The sequence below is a fragment of the Euprymna scolopes genome, chromosome 15 (genome assembly GCF_053919585.1).
Source record: "Euprymna scolopes isolate OS-2025 chromosome 15, ASM5391958v1, whole genome shotgun sequence".
NCBI classification, from domain to species: Eukaryota; Metazoa; Mollusca; class Cephalopoda; order Sepiida; family Sepiolidae; genus Euprymna; species Euprymna scolopes.
This window is the reverse complement of record NC_136496.1, coordinates 89,872,534-89,885,097: the sequence shown is the minus strand read 5'-3', so window position 1 is coordinate 89,885,097 and position 12,564 is coordinate 89,872,534. Positions and strand designations below refer to the sequence as shown.

The following is a 12,564-nucleotide window of genomic DNA, read 5'->3' as shown; positions in this document are numbered from 1 at the left end:
AGTCTGTGGGAAACCCTTGGGAAAGGTTGAGAACTCACTTCTGTCTCCCAATCAGGGTAACATGAGATCATAGAAAGCAGGTGACTGATGTAATATAGAAGCAACCAGAAATAATTCTGTTCATGGTTTTGTATCTCGTTGTGCTGAGAAGATGCGTCTAGTATGGGAACTACTCGGATAGAAAGAAACTGCAACCTATTGTCTATATAACTGCAAAGAAAGCTATGGCAATACATCAAACATTTTCGAACAACAGTGTGAATGGGGCTATGAATGATGAACAACAATGAATTTATGAATAACTCGAAGAAGAGAGATAGATGGAGAGTCATAGCCATCAATGCGTTTACCAGGCAGAACACCACATGAATGAATACTAATTTTGATATATTTTGATATAATACATAAGTATGTAATAATGTTCTGACTAGAAATGCGTTCATTTAAAACATTCCTATTCTATACAAGCATCAAATAAAGTGCATAAAATCTTAAGCACTTACCTGTGTCTTCTCCCCCTGACAGAATGCACATGACCATGTTTATGACCCTCACGGCCAAATTGATGATATACTCAAGCAGCGTCTGCCAGGCTGCAATTTCATTGTCTTCTATGGGAATTATACTATACGGTAGGCACTCTTCTATACAATGAATCAAACCTGCAGAATTAAAAAGAGGAATAATAACCAAAGCGAAAAAAATAAATCCATTTCATCTTTATTATGTTCGAAAGATGCAATCAAAGGAATAGATATCACCAACATAGCAAGTACTATTGACATGAATGCTTTTTTTTTTTATTGTTTTTTTCTCTCCAGCCATGGATTAAATAGTATTAAAGATTTGTGGTGATATTCACTTGTATTTATGATGGGCTACTCTTATCTTCTGCTTTGTAATTAGTTTTATTACTTTTGACTGTTAATGAGCAGAGAGAGAGAGAAAGGGATTGTATAAAATAATAGTGAGAGGGGTAAGAGAGGCTTAAATCGGAGAATGAGGGAGGATGAATCATAAACAGAAGCTTAAAAGATGGGCAACTTGATGAGAAGTTGCAAATTACAATTAAAATAATTAGTTTTCTGAATTTTTATAGATAAGGATTGATTATTCATATTAGTTGGATTCTTTGGACTACTGTTCTCACCGTGAACATTATTTTCACAAATTTTCTGTCAATGTAATTTCTGGCCTTTCTTTAAGAGTATCCTATTGAACGCGGGAATCTTTTTGTTGAAGTCAGGAACATGCACAGTCACAAGAGTGTAACTTTACAAGTGACTGAGGAATCTAAACTGGAACGAGATGACCAGGCCTTCATGTGTCTCAGACTAATTTTACAACATAGCGTTAGCTACTTATATTTTCTTTACCAGTTTACAAGAATTCTGTTGAAAGAACTGGCCCATTAAATCATCGCCCCATTAGCCTCCTTCCTCTTTTCACCAAAATATTTGAGTCCATAGTTAATCAAGCTCTAATCCACCACCTTGCAGCTACTAAACTTCTGTCCAACCAACAGTATGGGTTTAGACAAGCCATTTCTACTGCAGATATCCTATCTGTATTCTCTGAACATGCACTCGATAAAGCAGGGGAGGCTTGGGCAGTAACCCTAGATATATCTAAAGCCTTTGACAGGATATGGCATGATGGTCTTCTCATGAAAATCAGATCCTATGGTATTACTGGACGAACACTTAACATAATTAACTTCTAACATAAGAGAAGAACCCAGGTTGTCCTCAATGGTCGTAAGTCTGAACAATATGATATAAATGCGGGCATACCTTAGGGAGTCAATCCTTGGACTTTTATTATTCCTGATATTCATAAATGACCTCCCTGATAAAATTGTCTATGAGATGGGTATATTTGTTGATGACACCATGCTCTATAACAGACACAAGGTAAAAATGAATGAACACATATTCAAAACAATGGTGGAAACTATAGAGGAAGACCTCCAGTCTGTGGTGGAATGGGGACAAAAATGGATGGTCACATTCACTGCTGCCAAGACTAAGCTTCTTTCCTTTAATAACTACAAGAAACCTTCTCAACCACTAATAGCCGTGGCTAATGATACATTACCTGAAAGTACTTTGTTCAAACTCCTCGGCTTAACGTTCATGAGGAACATGATTTGGAACAGATACATTGAGTGCATCGCCAAGACTGCTGCAAAGGAGGTGGGCTCTCTCTACTGTGCTAGAAAGTTACTTATGCCTGAGAGTATCCTGTACCTTTACAAAGCCACCATTCGCCCATGTATGGAGCATTGTTGCCACATTTGGGCTGGTGCATCTGCTACTAGTCTCTCCCTCTTAGACAGGGTTCAGAAGAGAGTTGCCAACTTAATACGTCCCGCACTATCAGCTAGGCATCAACCACTGTCCCATTGACTAAATGTTGCATCCCTCTGCCTGTTTTACAAGTACTTTAATGGTAGGTGCTCTGAGGAACTACCAGCCCTTGTACCCCCTCGACGTGAACCCAACAAGCAGCAAAATCCCACCCCTAGACAGTAGAAAGACCTAGATGTAAGAAAGCCTTCTACTCTAATAGTGTCTTCCTTAGAACTGCTAGACTTTGGAATTCCCTTCCAGGTTCCTGCTTTCCTGACTGTCCCTACATGCAGAATTTTAAGTGTAATATAAACTGACATTTTGCTGCTCAACTCCCTACATAGTCCCCCTACAAATTATGCCCCAGATAGTAGCCCCACCCCCGCCTACATCAAAGTGGCACTGTTTGTTTGCGGGGGAAAATGCAATTAAAAAAAAAAGTGAATTTTATCACATACTCTATCCACTGCGCTACAAGTCCTGATGGCTGAAGGTTCAATCCTTAGTGCCAGTGACACTCAAAATACAATTGCGAATTGCTTAGGATGTCTACCCAGTTATGACTGATGGAACAAGAACATGTTACCCTCATGGATTAAGTAAAGGATTCTGTTTGAAATTCCATGCAAATACCAGAGTTCAACAGAAAGATTCTCATTACACTTTTGCATTGTATTGCTTTCTATAATTTCCTTTATATGCACATAAGACAATGCTCCAAACAAACTATATTAAACTCTTATTTCAATATACCGTATATTTCGGCGTATAAGACGACCCTCAAAGTTAAAAAATCATCTTTAAAAACCAATATTTCATAAGATACCGGGTGTTGCAATCTCTAGTCTAGGCTAAACAAACATGCTTTCGTGATTTAGCAGTCGTCTTATACAACCGATATATGATAAATTTATTAAAATTTGCTCCAATTTTGTATCTCGTCTTATCTGATAGTTGCCTTATATGCCGAAATATACAGTATATATTGTGCTTAAAATATATTTTTTTAAAAAAAATCTTAGGGAAACAAGCATTGATTAACTCATAATTTAGAACTCAATGTTTAATTTAATCCACTTAAAACTTCTACCTAGTTGTGGCTGATGGAATGAGAACAACATATGTCCATGGATTATATAAAAAGTTCTATTCGAAATCTCATACAAATTCCTGAGTTTGATAAAGATTCCCAAGTTTGACAAGATGCACCTAAAGAAGACTGGAGGTTACATAAGCCGAAATGTAGCGATATATCCAAGATAAGAACTTTAGTCAAAATCATCCAAACAATACAAACTATCCTCATCTCAAAACTTGCAAAATATTCCTTTAAACAGTTATAGATTAAGGAAAACATTCTTTAAAAATTAAAAGAACAAAAGAAAGAATGAAGACGAAACGACAACTGTTTTCGCCTACTTACCATGAAGCGATTTTTCCTTCGATGCTACCACAATATTCTGCGTAGCTGAATTGAGCCCAATTTCTATTTGTTGCAGCAAGGAACGCAGAAAATGGAGCCGACTTGAAACTTCCATGGCCGTACATTCTTCTACTTCATAGGTCCGTCCAACAGAGCGGATCGTGAAATATCGTGATTGCTCAGAAATAATTCTGAAAAAAATTACACATGGTAAGAATCGTTTCATACATTGCCAATACATTTAACGTCAATTTAATACAATGTTTTAAAAATAGTTTTTGTTATTGGTCTATAAAATCATAAGGGCAACATAAAGGTCAGTTATTGCCGCAAAAAAAAAAATATACTGCTAAAAATATAAAATAACAAAAACAAAACAACAATAAAGAAGTAGAGTAGAACTTAGATCTTGGGTTTCCTTTCATCAGTCTGTTATATATTGAAACCTTGCACCGTTTGAATTTCAATTTGTCAACTAGTTTGAATTTCAAGAATGTTCCATTTGTCGCATGTCGGGACAACCTGGTGATGAACAGAGATGATCCCAGTGAGTGAAGTGATAAGAGATAGACAAAACAGCTAGACACAGGTGTCGATAAGAATAAGATAAGAAATGATCACGTGCTTGAGAATTGGAACAGAGTATTCGAAAGCAGCTGAGTCATACATGCTGACAATGTAAGGATCTAAGTAAATCTCTTTGAGACTGTCCATTCTGTTGAACAATTTTTAATCAAATTAAATAACTTTTATAAGGGAGAAGTTCTTGGTCTCTTTCTTTTGTGAACGAATCTCTTTTCCCAATAAAACCTTAAAACTGTCAACAAGTCTACTTGTGTCTCCATGTATGAATTTTATTCATCTTGAGTTAATAGAAGATCAAAACCACATCAATGGCCGCATGCAGGGGAAGCAACGATAGATAGAACAAAGATCAGACCGTATGCAAAAAGAAAGACTCTTATGTAATTGATTTCTCTCTAATGCACAAGTACGTGTTTGTTGAAATGTGCTTCCATTTGCTTCCCTTTATTGAACTTCCTTTTGTTTGTCATTTTGTCCTCAAATTCCATGAGCAATATGTGCTTTTCTTTTTTTTAAAATAAACATTTATTACTCTAAAGATATGAAGCAAGCTTTCAACCTATGTATGTCCTTGTCAAGTGATTTTTTTTTATTAATCATTTTCTTTTTTTTAGAAAGCTTACATTAACAATAAGTTCATTTGGATGTTAAAGTGATAGTTTGTAAGTCTCTTTAAGTGCAAGCACACAATTCATTTGATAATATTATAAGTAATAGGATGGTATTGTTTTAAAATATGGTTCTGGCAAAGGGAAAACAATTGCTACTTTGTGGCTCAGAATCTAACTGTTATTGTTGACAAGTTTTTGACTTTGAAATAGTACTTTTGTTTAAACACCTTTATCAAGTGGCTTCATACCTTGTCTGGAACGATTTCTATATTAAAAAAAAAAAAAACAGCAATAACATAAAAAAATAGGTTGTTCTCCAGAATTCTCTATATAAAAAAACGAAAATAAAGAAAAATCTAAATGATGTACGTTTCCATGATGAAACAAAAATACCATATTCCAAAATTCATGTAAATTGCTCAAGTAGTTTTATTGTTATACAGGAAATCATTTTTAAGCAATTAATGGAAATTTACAGGCCTTACAACATATATCCATGAATTACTGTTCAGTTATCTCCCTTGTTTTTAAGATTTTTTTTTTCAAAATGGTAAACAAGACAGTCACTCCTTGGATACTCATCAAATGTGATTTTCTTATTTAAAATTAAAACTACTTTATCAATTTACATGATTTTTAAAATATGATATTTTTATTTCATCACAAGTATACTATAGTTTTTTTTTATTTTCATTTTTAATATAGAAGATATTCTGGACAAGAACCCAAAACTGTTACCAGTTTTATGTAATTGCAGAAATAGAAAAAACTGCCCTTACAAACAATATAAAACAAACAAAAAATGCCTGACAATTTAAAGTAAATACAATTAACATGAGAAATGCTGCATGTTTAGTCAGATGTAATTCATCTAGAAAAAAGGTCTGTGATGAGAAAAAATATTTGGCTCAGGGTTAATTTTTCCATTTGTGAAAATGATTGTCTCTTTAAGTTGAGGTTTCATGATATGATTGTGAGCCACTTCAAGTTGTTTGGTTTGGTTGTTTGGTTATTTAATACTGAATCCCGTGATTTTGCAAATAGTACTCATGTTATATTTTTTTTAATCACTTTTTTGTAGTGTGATTTGATTGTTTTATAGTGGATTTTATCATTTTTATTCTCTGCCCTGCAGAACATGAATGAGTTCTGCAATGGGAGAGGGAAAAGGGTTACAGTATTAATGTTTGGTACTTTTTAAGTTAGGAAATAAAAAAGAGAAAGGAAAAAGGGGGAAAAGGTGGGTTGTTGTTTTTGTTTTTGCAGAACATAATTAAGTTTTGCAAAAAGGAAGTAGAAAAACAAAAAGCATTAATGTTAGGTGCATTTCGTCTCAGGAAGCCAATTTCTTCAGACAGCCTGATCTCGTAGCACCAGACTTCAAGTCGTAAAAGACATGTTCATTCTTGATGGTTGACCCTCATGGTCATTCAGTTTTTATGTCCATACTTTAAGAGCTGATAAATCTTGAGTAAAAAAGAATGTCAAAATTAAAAGAAAGACACAGAGTACGCATTTGTGGGGGGAGTAATTGTTTATGTTCAATTTCGTTTTTCAGGATAAAACAAAATAATTCACAGCAGTCACATGCTTGACATATATGCAAAAAAAAAAGAAAAAAAAAAAAGCCAATTATTTTTCATCATAATTGAAATGAAAAAAGAAAAAGAAAACATTTTCAGTACTTGCAGAAAACTAATTTGCATATGAGGCTGCCACTCTGACTTTCTGGATTACGAGGACTATTGCACAAACATAAAGCTTCACTGAGAAGATGTGCAGGAAGGTTTTTGCATGAGCCCGATAAATGATTTGGTTTCCAATCAAAGTATTTGAACAATATATCAGCAGCTAGACACCGCACCTAGAAAACAAACAAAAATACAAATCTTTTGTGAGAATACATTTACACACATGTGCATAAGAAATAAATTACAATTACATATAATAATATAATTACTTGTAAATGAAAAAAAAAAAATGTCAGAACTCCTTCTCACTAGCACCACAATTCGCACTAATTCCTCTTAACTTAAGCCATAATTCACAACACTAACTCTCAAAATCTATGCTCTCTCCTGACTGTCAAAAACTCGCCTTCCTGTCCTCTTTTATTCCTCCTCCTTATATCCACTATTCTCCTTAAATACAAATTAATGCATCATGTATATAAAGAACCCATCTACAAATTTAAGTTTTCATTTTCTTCTTTTCCCTTTTTTGATCCTGTCACCTGACAGACTAAACAGACACGTGATCACTTATGTAAGTAATACTTTCTATTAGATTATTGGAAGCCTCCGTTTAGTTTCAAAAGATAATGGATACCCCCTGTAAGGATAGCTGCGTATGGAATTGTGAAGCAAGGGTTGCGCAATCTTCAACTACACCTCTCCTGAATCAACACTGCTTGAGTCCAGTGGCAAGGAGAAGTCCAGAACAACTGGAAATAATGCCAAGATAAGCAGAGAGCGCATACAGCACCTAAAATTCCCAAATGGTCACCCATTTTAGTATTAATCAGGCTCAACATTGCTTAACTTCGGTGATCTAACAGGAACCAGTGTGTCAATACAATTATCAATTGTTACTGTTAAAATATTATCACAATAATTTAATAATATCAAACATAAATGTCACACTTCAACAATAATTTATGATTCTTTGCGAACCTAATGCTACATGCATCCTATTATATAACTTCTGACTCCTGGCTTAAAAATATCTCCACTGAACGGTTGCACATATTTTTTTTTCTTCTTTCCGAAGATGCGGTATACCTCGAAAATTCAAGGAACATAACACCAAGATACTATCCTGGTTTGATACATTACATTGAATTGAAAATTATAGTGAAATTTTTCAATATTGTTATGCATTCTATTTACCTAGTCTTCAGTCAAATTGTGCCTTTCTACAAAACTGCATTATCATAGTCTTCTCCTGAACATAGGCTGGATAATGAAATAATTAGTTAGTAAGTTGTATTTATTGCTTTTTCTGGTTTTGGAAAACTGTTAGGTACAATAGTTATTTCCCTTGGATAAAAAAAAGGAAGAGTTATCAGCCTTGGAAGAGTAGAGAGATTTGCCATGACAGTTTGGGAGGTAAACAAATATCTCACATCATGGACTTTAATCATCACGCATCCAGCAGATTCTACCTGACCATTTAACTCTGTAAGTTGTTGAATAGATCTGTTAAAAATTGTACTTTGTCCTCTGCTCATATTTTGAGTTTTAAACCAATAACGCGTGTCCTCAGATATACAGGGTGGAACGATAAAATTGCTGCCATAGAAAAGACGACATGATTCTATTTCCATTTGATGAAAACCACCTTTTTTTTGTTGTAGTTGTCTACTAGTTGACCAGTTGTGTACAAATCCCAAGAGTGATAAGAGCCTTCTATCATGTCTGAAAATAACAATTTTCAACGACCGAGATTGGTGATGCACCGCTGTACAACTCATGCTCTGAACCGATCCAAGTTATGAAAACAGGACCATTGCCATCATCGTCAAAATGCAAATCCGGACGGTTCAACACTTGAGGACATAGTTCAACACATCGGACGACCCTTTCCGGCTATGGTCTTTGGTGTGATTTCAAACAAAATCAAACATCATAAACGTTCAGAAACGTCAACATCATACCACTTCACATCTTCAAAGTCAGCTTGAAAGTCAACACCAAAGTGTACCTGAAGAGTGTGTTGATCCCCTGGTGCAGATCCTGAGTGTGGCAGCAGGATTCGGTGCAGGCCCACAAATCCAAAGAGACTCAGGCTTGACTTCAGACAGAGTGTTACGACTTTTTACCCTTCTGTCATTGCCGCCCTCCTCCCCTCACCTGAACACATTGGACTACTTTGGTTATACATTGAGAACATCAACAATATGACCTCCCACAACACCAAAGCCAGCCTGATTGCCACCATCCGCCAGCACTTGTGGAAAAAGCTACATTAAATAGATGTTAGCTCTACTACATAATCAAGTTACCTGAATTGAGTTTTTCAATAAAAGTTTTTAAATGAAGCTGTAGTGTCGTTTTCCTTAAGGCGACAAATTTATCGTTCCACTTTGTAACAGTATGTGTAGAATGAATAGTGGAAGGGAATATGTCTCTGGACTTCTAAACCCATCAGTCAGCTAAACAAAGTCAGAGACAGTCAAGACATGACAGACCGTATTCTACAGTAAAAACAGAGAAAATATTTTATGAGTTTAATAGAAACTCAACAAGTACATAAAAGCAAACTATTAAAGATGAAAGTTAGTTTTTACCTCATCAGCTCCATCCAAAACACATAACAGAATTGAAACGAATGACAAAGACGACGTTATGTCCCAAAGATTTTTTTCCTTTTGAACAAAATCCACCAATTTCTTTACACAACCTGAAAAAGGTTTTTTTTTAAAATGACATTTTATTTTTATTAAACTGTTTGACTAACGTAAAAGAATAAAATTTTTAAAAATATGCAAACACAAAATATAATAAAAATAAAAGATTTCCCATAAGGGAGGTAACTCTGGTTAACTCAAATTAAGTCTGATGAATCCAAATACAAATAATTAACCCACATCTCAAAACTTCAGAAATGTAGGAGCCACACGGAAATCAATTTGCATAGAGAATATTGCTGTTATTAGAAATGTTTCAAAATACATGTGGCAAAGAGAGAACTGAGGTCAGAAGCCTTGTGCCAGATTGATGCAAACATTAAACAAAAAAATAAAATAATACAAGATGGATTTTTAAAACAGGATACAAAGATATCGAATTACACAGACTTCAAAACAGAGTTGCAGAGTCAGAATGTTTAATTTCCGACTAACTCCCAAAATTCCAACCCCTACAATTCCCAAATATCTGACATTGTCTCCTTATTTTAAAGTCTTCCAGACTATCAAATGACAGAAACCACCAGATTATATCAAGTGAGCAAAATAACTATCCTTACAAACACAAAACAAAAAATATATTTGTTCGCTAATTCAAAGAAACAAAACTTTTATTACTCCCTCTCCTCTAAAAAAAAAAAAAAAAAAAACGCAGAAAAAAACGTGGTTGCCATAACAAAAAAAATAAATAAATAAAACAGTAAAATTTATGAAATTATTATGTTAGGTTGTTTGTTTTATTTTCTTTCTTTTTTTTGTTTTGTTTTTTATTTACTCCCGTTCGCTTGGTATAATCTGGTGGTTTCCATCATTTGCCAGGTGCTGCCGAGCCAGACCCATGGAAAAACCGGCACTAAAGTGCAGAAGTAACAAAATTTCAATTAACTCCTTTCTTCTCTGGCATCAGACAAATCAGTTTCACATCAGTTCAAACCCAAACAAATGAAAATAGAATTTAAGAATGTAATTAAAAGAGTTTGCATTTCAGTGATTATTTCATTCTCCACATAGAATAGAGAAGCAATATTAAAAAAAAAGAAAAAAAAAAGAAAGAAAGAAAGGGCTAAATACCTAAAGAGCTTCTTTTTTTTGGAGCAGAATCGACAGGGGTAAAAATTTCATACAGAGTGTTCAGAACATCCAAACACATTTTGCGTCGCTGAAAATTGGAACCAGGAACTAAATTCTCGATGCACAACCGATGGAGCCAGTCAACAAAATTTATAGAAAGATCTGAAGGAAAAAAATAAATAAAAATAAAAAGATAAAATGCAACAAATCAAATAATATTCTTTTCAGAATTTCCAATAAAGAAAAGGAAATTTTGGAAGGAAGAGAAAATGTGCAGAAAAGAATTTCCTTTTAACTAAGTATTTTTTATCATGACTTTTCAAAAAATCAAAATTAAACTATAAAATTTCCATTATGCAACATGGATGTCTGAAAGCGCTGCAGCATCATGTTGATTGAGTATAAGATGAGGGAATGGCAACTCAGATGGTTTGAATATGTACTTAAAGCTAACAAGGACTCTATCGCAAAACTTGCCTTTGCATTAGAAGTTGCCAAGAAGCGACAGAAAAGTAAGCCAATGGTGTGATAGGCAGACATATTGCACAAAGCTTGTGATCATGTCAAGTGGGTAAAAAAAATCCATCAATACACACTGTCACCATAAAAATACAGACTTATTACTGTACACATAGATTCGAAAAAGTTGTCAAAAAACAAATGTATAACAAATAAATGTTATCAAAGGCAAGGTAAGTTACTTTTCTACCAAACTGGATATATTTTTCGTGTTTTTATTCAATGTAACATGTTTATTCAGCTCAAAAAACATAGTGTTTACCGATGTATTGGAAAGTTAAAAATGGCGCCCGACTCTCTCTTTGACACAATAAGTTTGGGAAAAGGAGTTAAAAATAAAAAAAACTAGGCAAACTACTGTTAAAAACCCACCGAATATATGTCAGTTCGGGATTAATGCATAAGAAAAAGAAGAGCCTTTCTTGAGTCGAAACACGAAACCTATTGGAAACTATTTGTTATGTACCATTAACTGAATACAAGTTGCTAATTTAACAATATCTGGGGCAAGGATTATCGATTCATACCTTCCCTAACAATATTAATGAGTTCATGTCTACAAAGATTAAACTAGATTTGAATTTTTTTTTTTTTTACACAGGCATCACCACATATCAAGGCCAAGAGGCCACTCGAGGATAAGGGTTAAAGAGTGTACAGTAGAAATTGGACAATATAGTAATCAATTTGGTAAATTTGTTAACTTATATGGAACAGCTCATCAAGAACTTGTTTACATTAGACTTGAAGACAACCATATTGTAGTCAGCCGGAAAGCAGGAAAACGGAAAATAATTCCACAGGCGTGCAGTTCTAAGAGAGAAGTTTTGTTCATGGAATCTACGTTTAGGTTTAGGCACAGATAAAGAGTGGGGGGGAATTATTGATATTGTTAGACGAGTGTTTCTTGTGAAAGTTTGGCGAGGGGGGACCATAGACTGAAGCTCAGTCGAACACTTTCCATGAAAATAATGATACATCAGAGATAAACTCGCAACATCTCTTCTGTGAGATAGAGGTTGCAGGGAAGAGAAAAGGACATCTCCTATGAGGCTACGAAGTCTATTTTGAACTCTATCAAGGCAGGACAAGTCCTTTCTAGCAGCTCCTGCCCAGATTTGGCAACAGTATTCCATCCTTGGACGTACCTGGCTCTTAAATTCAATAAGCTACACCAGCCTAACCTTTACAGATAACATGAATTGGAACAAATACATAAAAGAATCTGTCAAGGTTGTTACAAGGAAAGTTGGCTCTCTCTATTGTGCAAGAAAATTTCTCACACCTGCTAATATCCTATATGTGTACAAAGTCACAATTTGTCCATGCATGGATTAATGTTGTAATAATTTCAAAAGATCCTATTTGTCTATCTAATAGCATGTTCCAACTTGGGATCCACAAAGAATACAATTAAAAATAAATTTTTAAAATAAATAGTGCATTCGTGTAAGGCCCTGTAATAGTGTGGTCGAGTAAATGCAGATTAAGGTTAAGCCAGTTATTGGCAGCCATTACAGTTTTGTTTTTCTTTTCTTTTTTGGAGCTCACGTGTGTTTTGAGGCAGCAAAAACACATTTATGAAACTGGCACGTC

General features: G+C 34.5%; 1 protein-coding gene across 1 annotated transcript in view; it reads right to left on the bottom strand.

The window, feature by feature from the left end:
- The window catches only part of LOC145293980 (tRNA (32-2'-O)-methyltransferase regulator THADA-like), a 177,448-nt gene that overhangs the window by 73,025 nt on the left and 91,859 nt on the right, over window positions 1–12,564 (bottom strand). The window contains exons 15-19 of the mRNA XM_080140866.1: window positions 10,450–10,611; window positions 9,259–9,371; window positions 6,656–6,834; window positions 3,775–3,965; window positions 504–662 (exon numbers count right to left, since the gene is read on the bottom strand). Coding sequence (XP_079996992.1) covers window positions 504–662; window positions 3,775–3,965; window positions 6,656–6,834; window positions 9,259–9,371; window positions 10,450–10,611 — 804 coding nt within the window. The remainder of the gene's footprint in view (window positions 1–503; window positions 663–3,774; window positions 3,966–6,655; window positions 6,835–9,258; window positions 9,372–10,449; window positions 10,612–12,564) is intronic.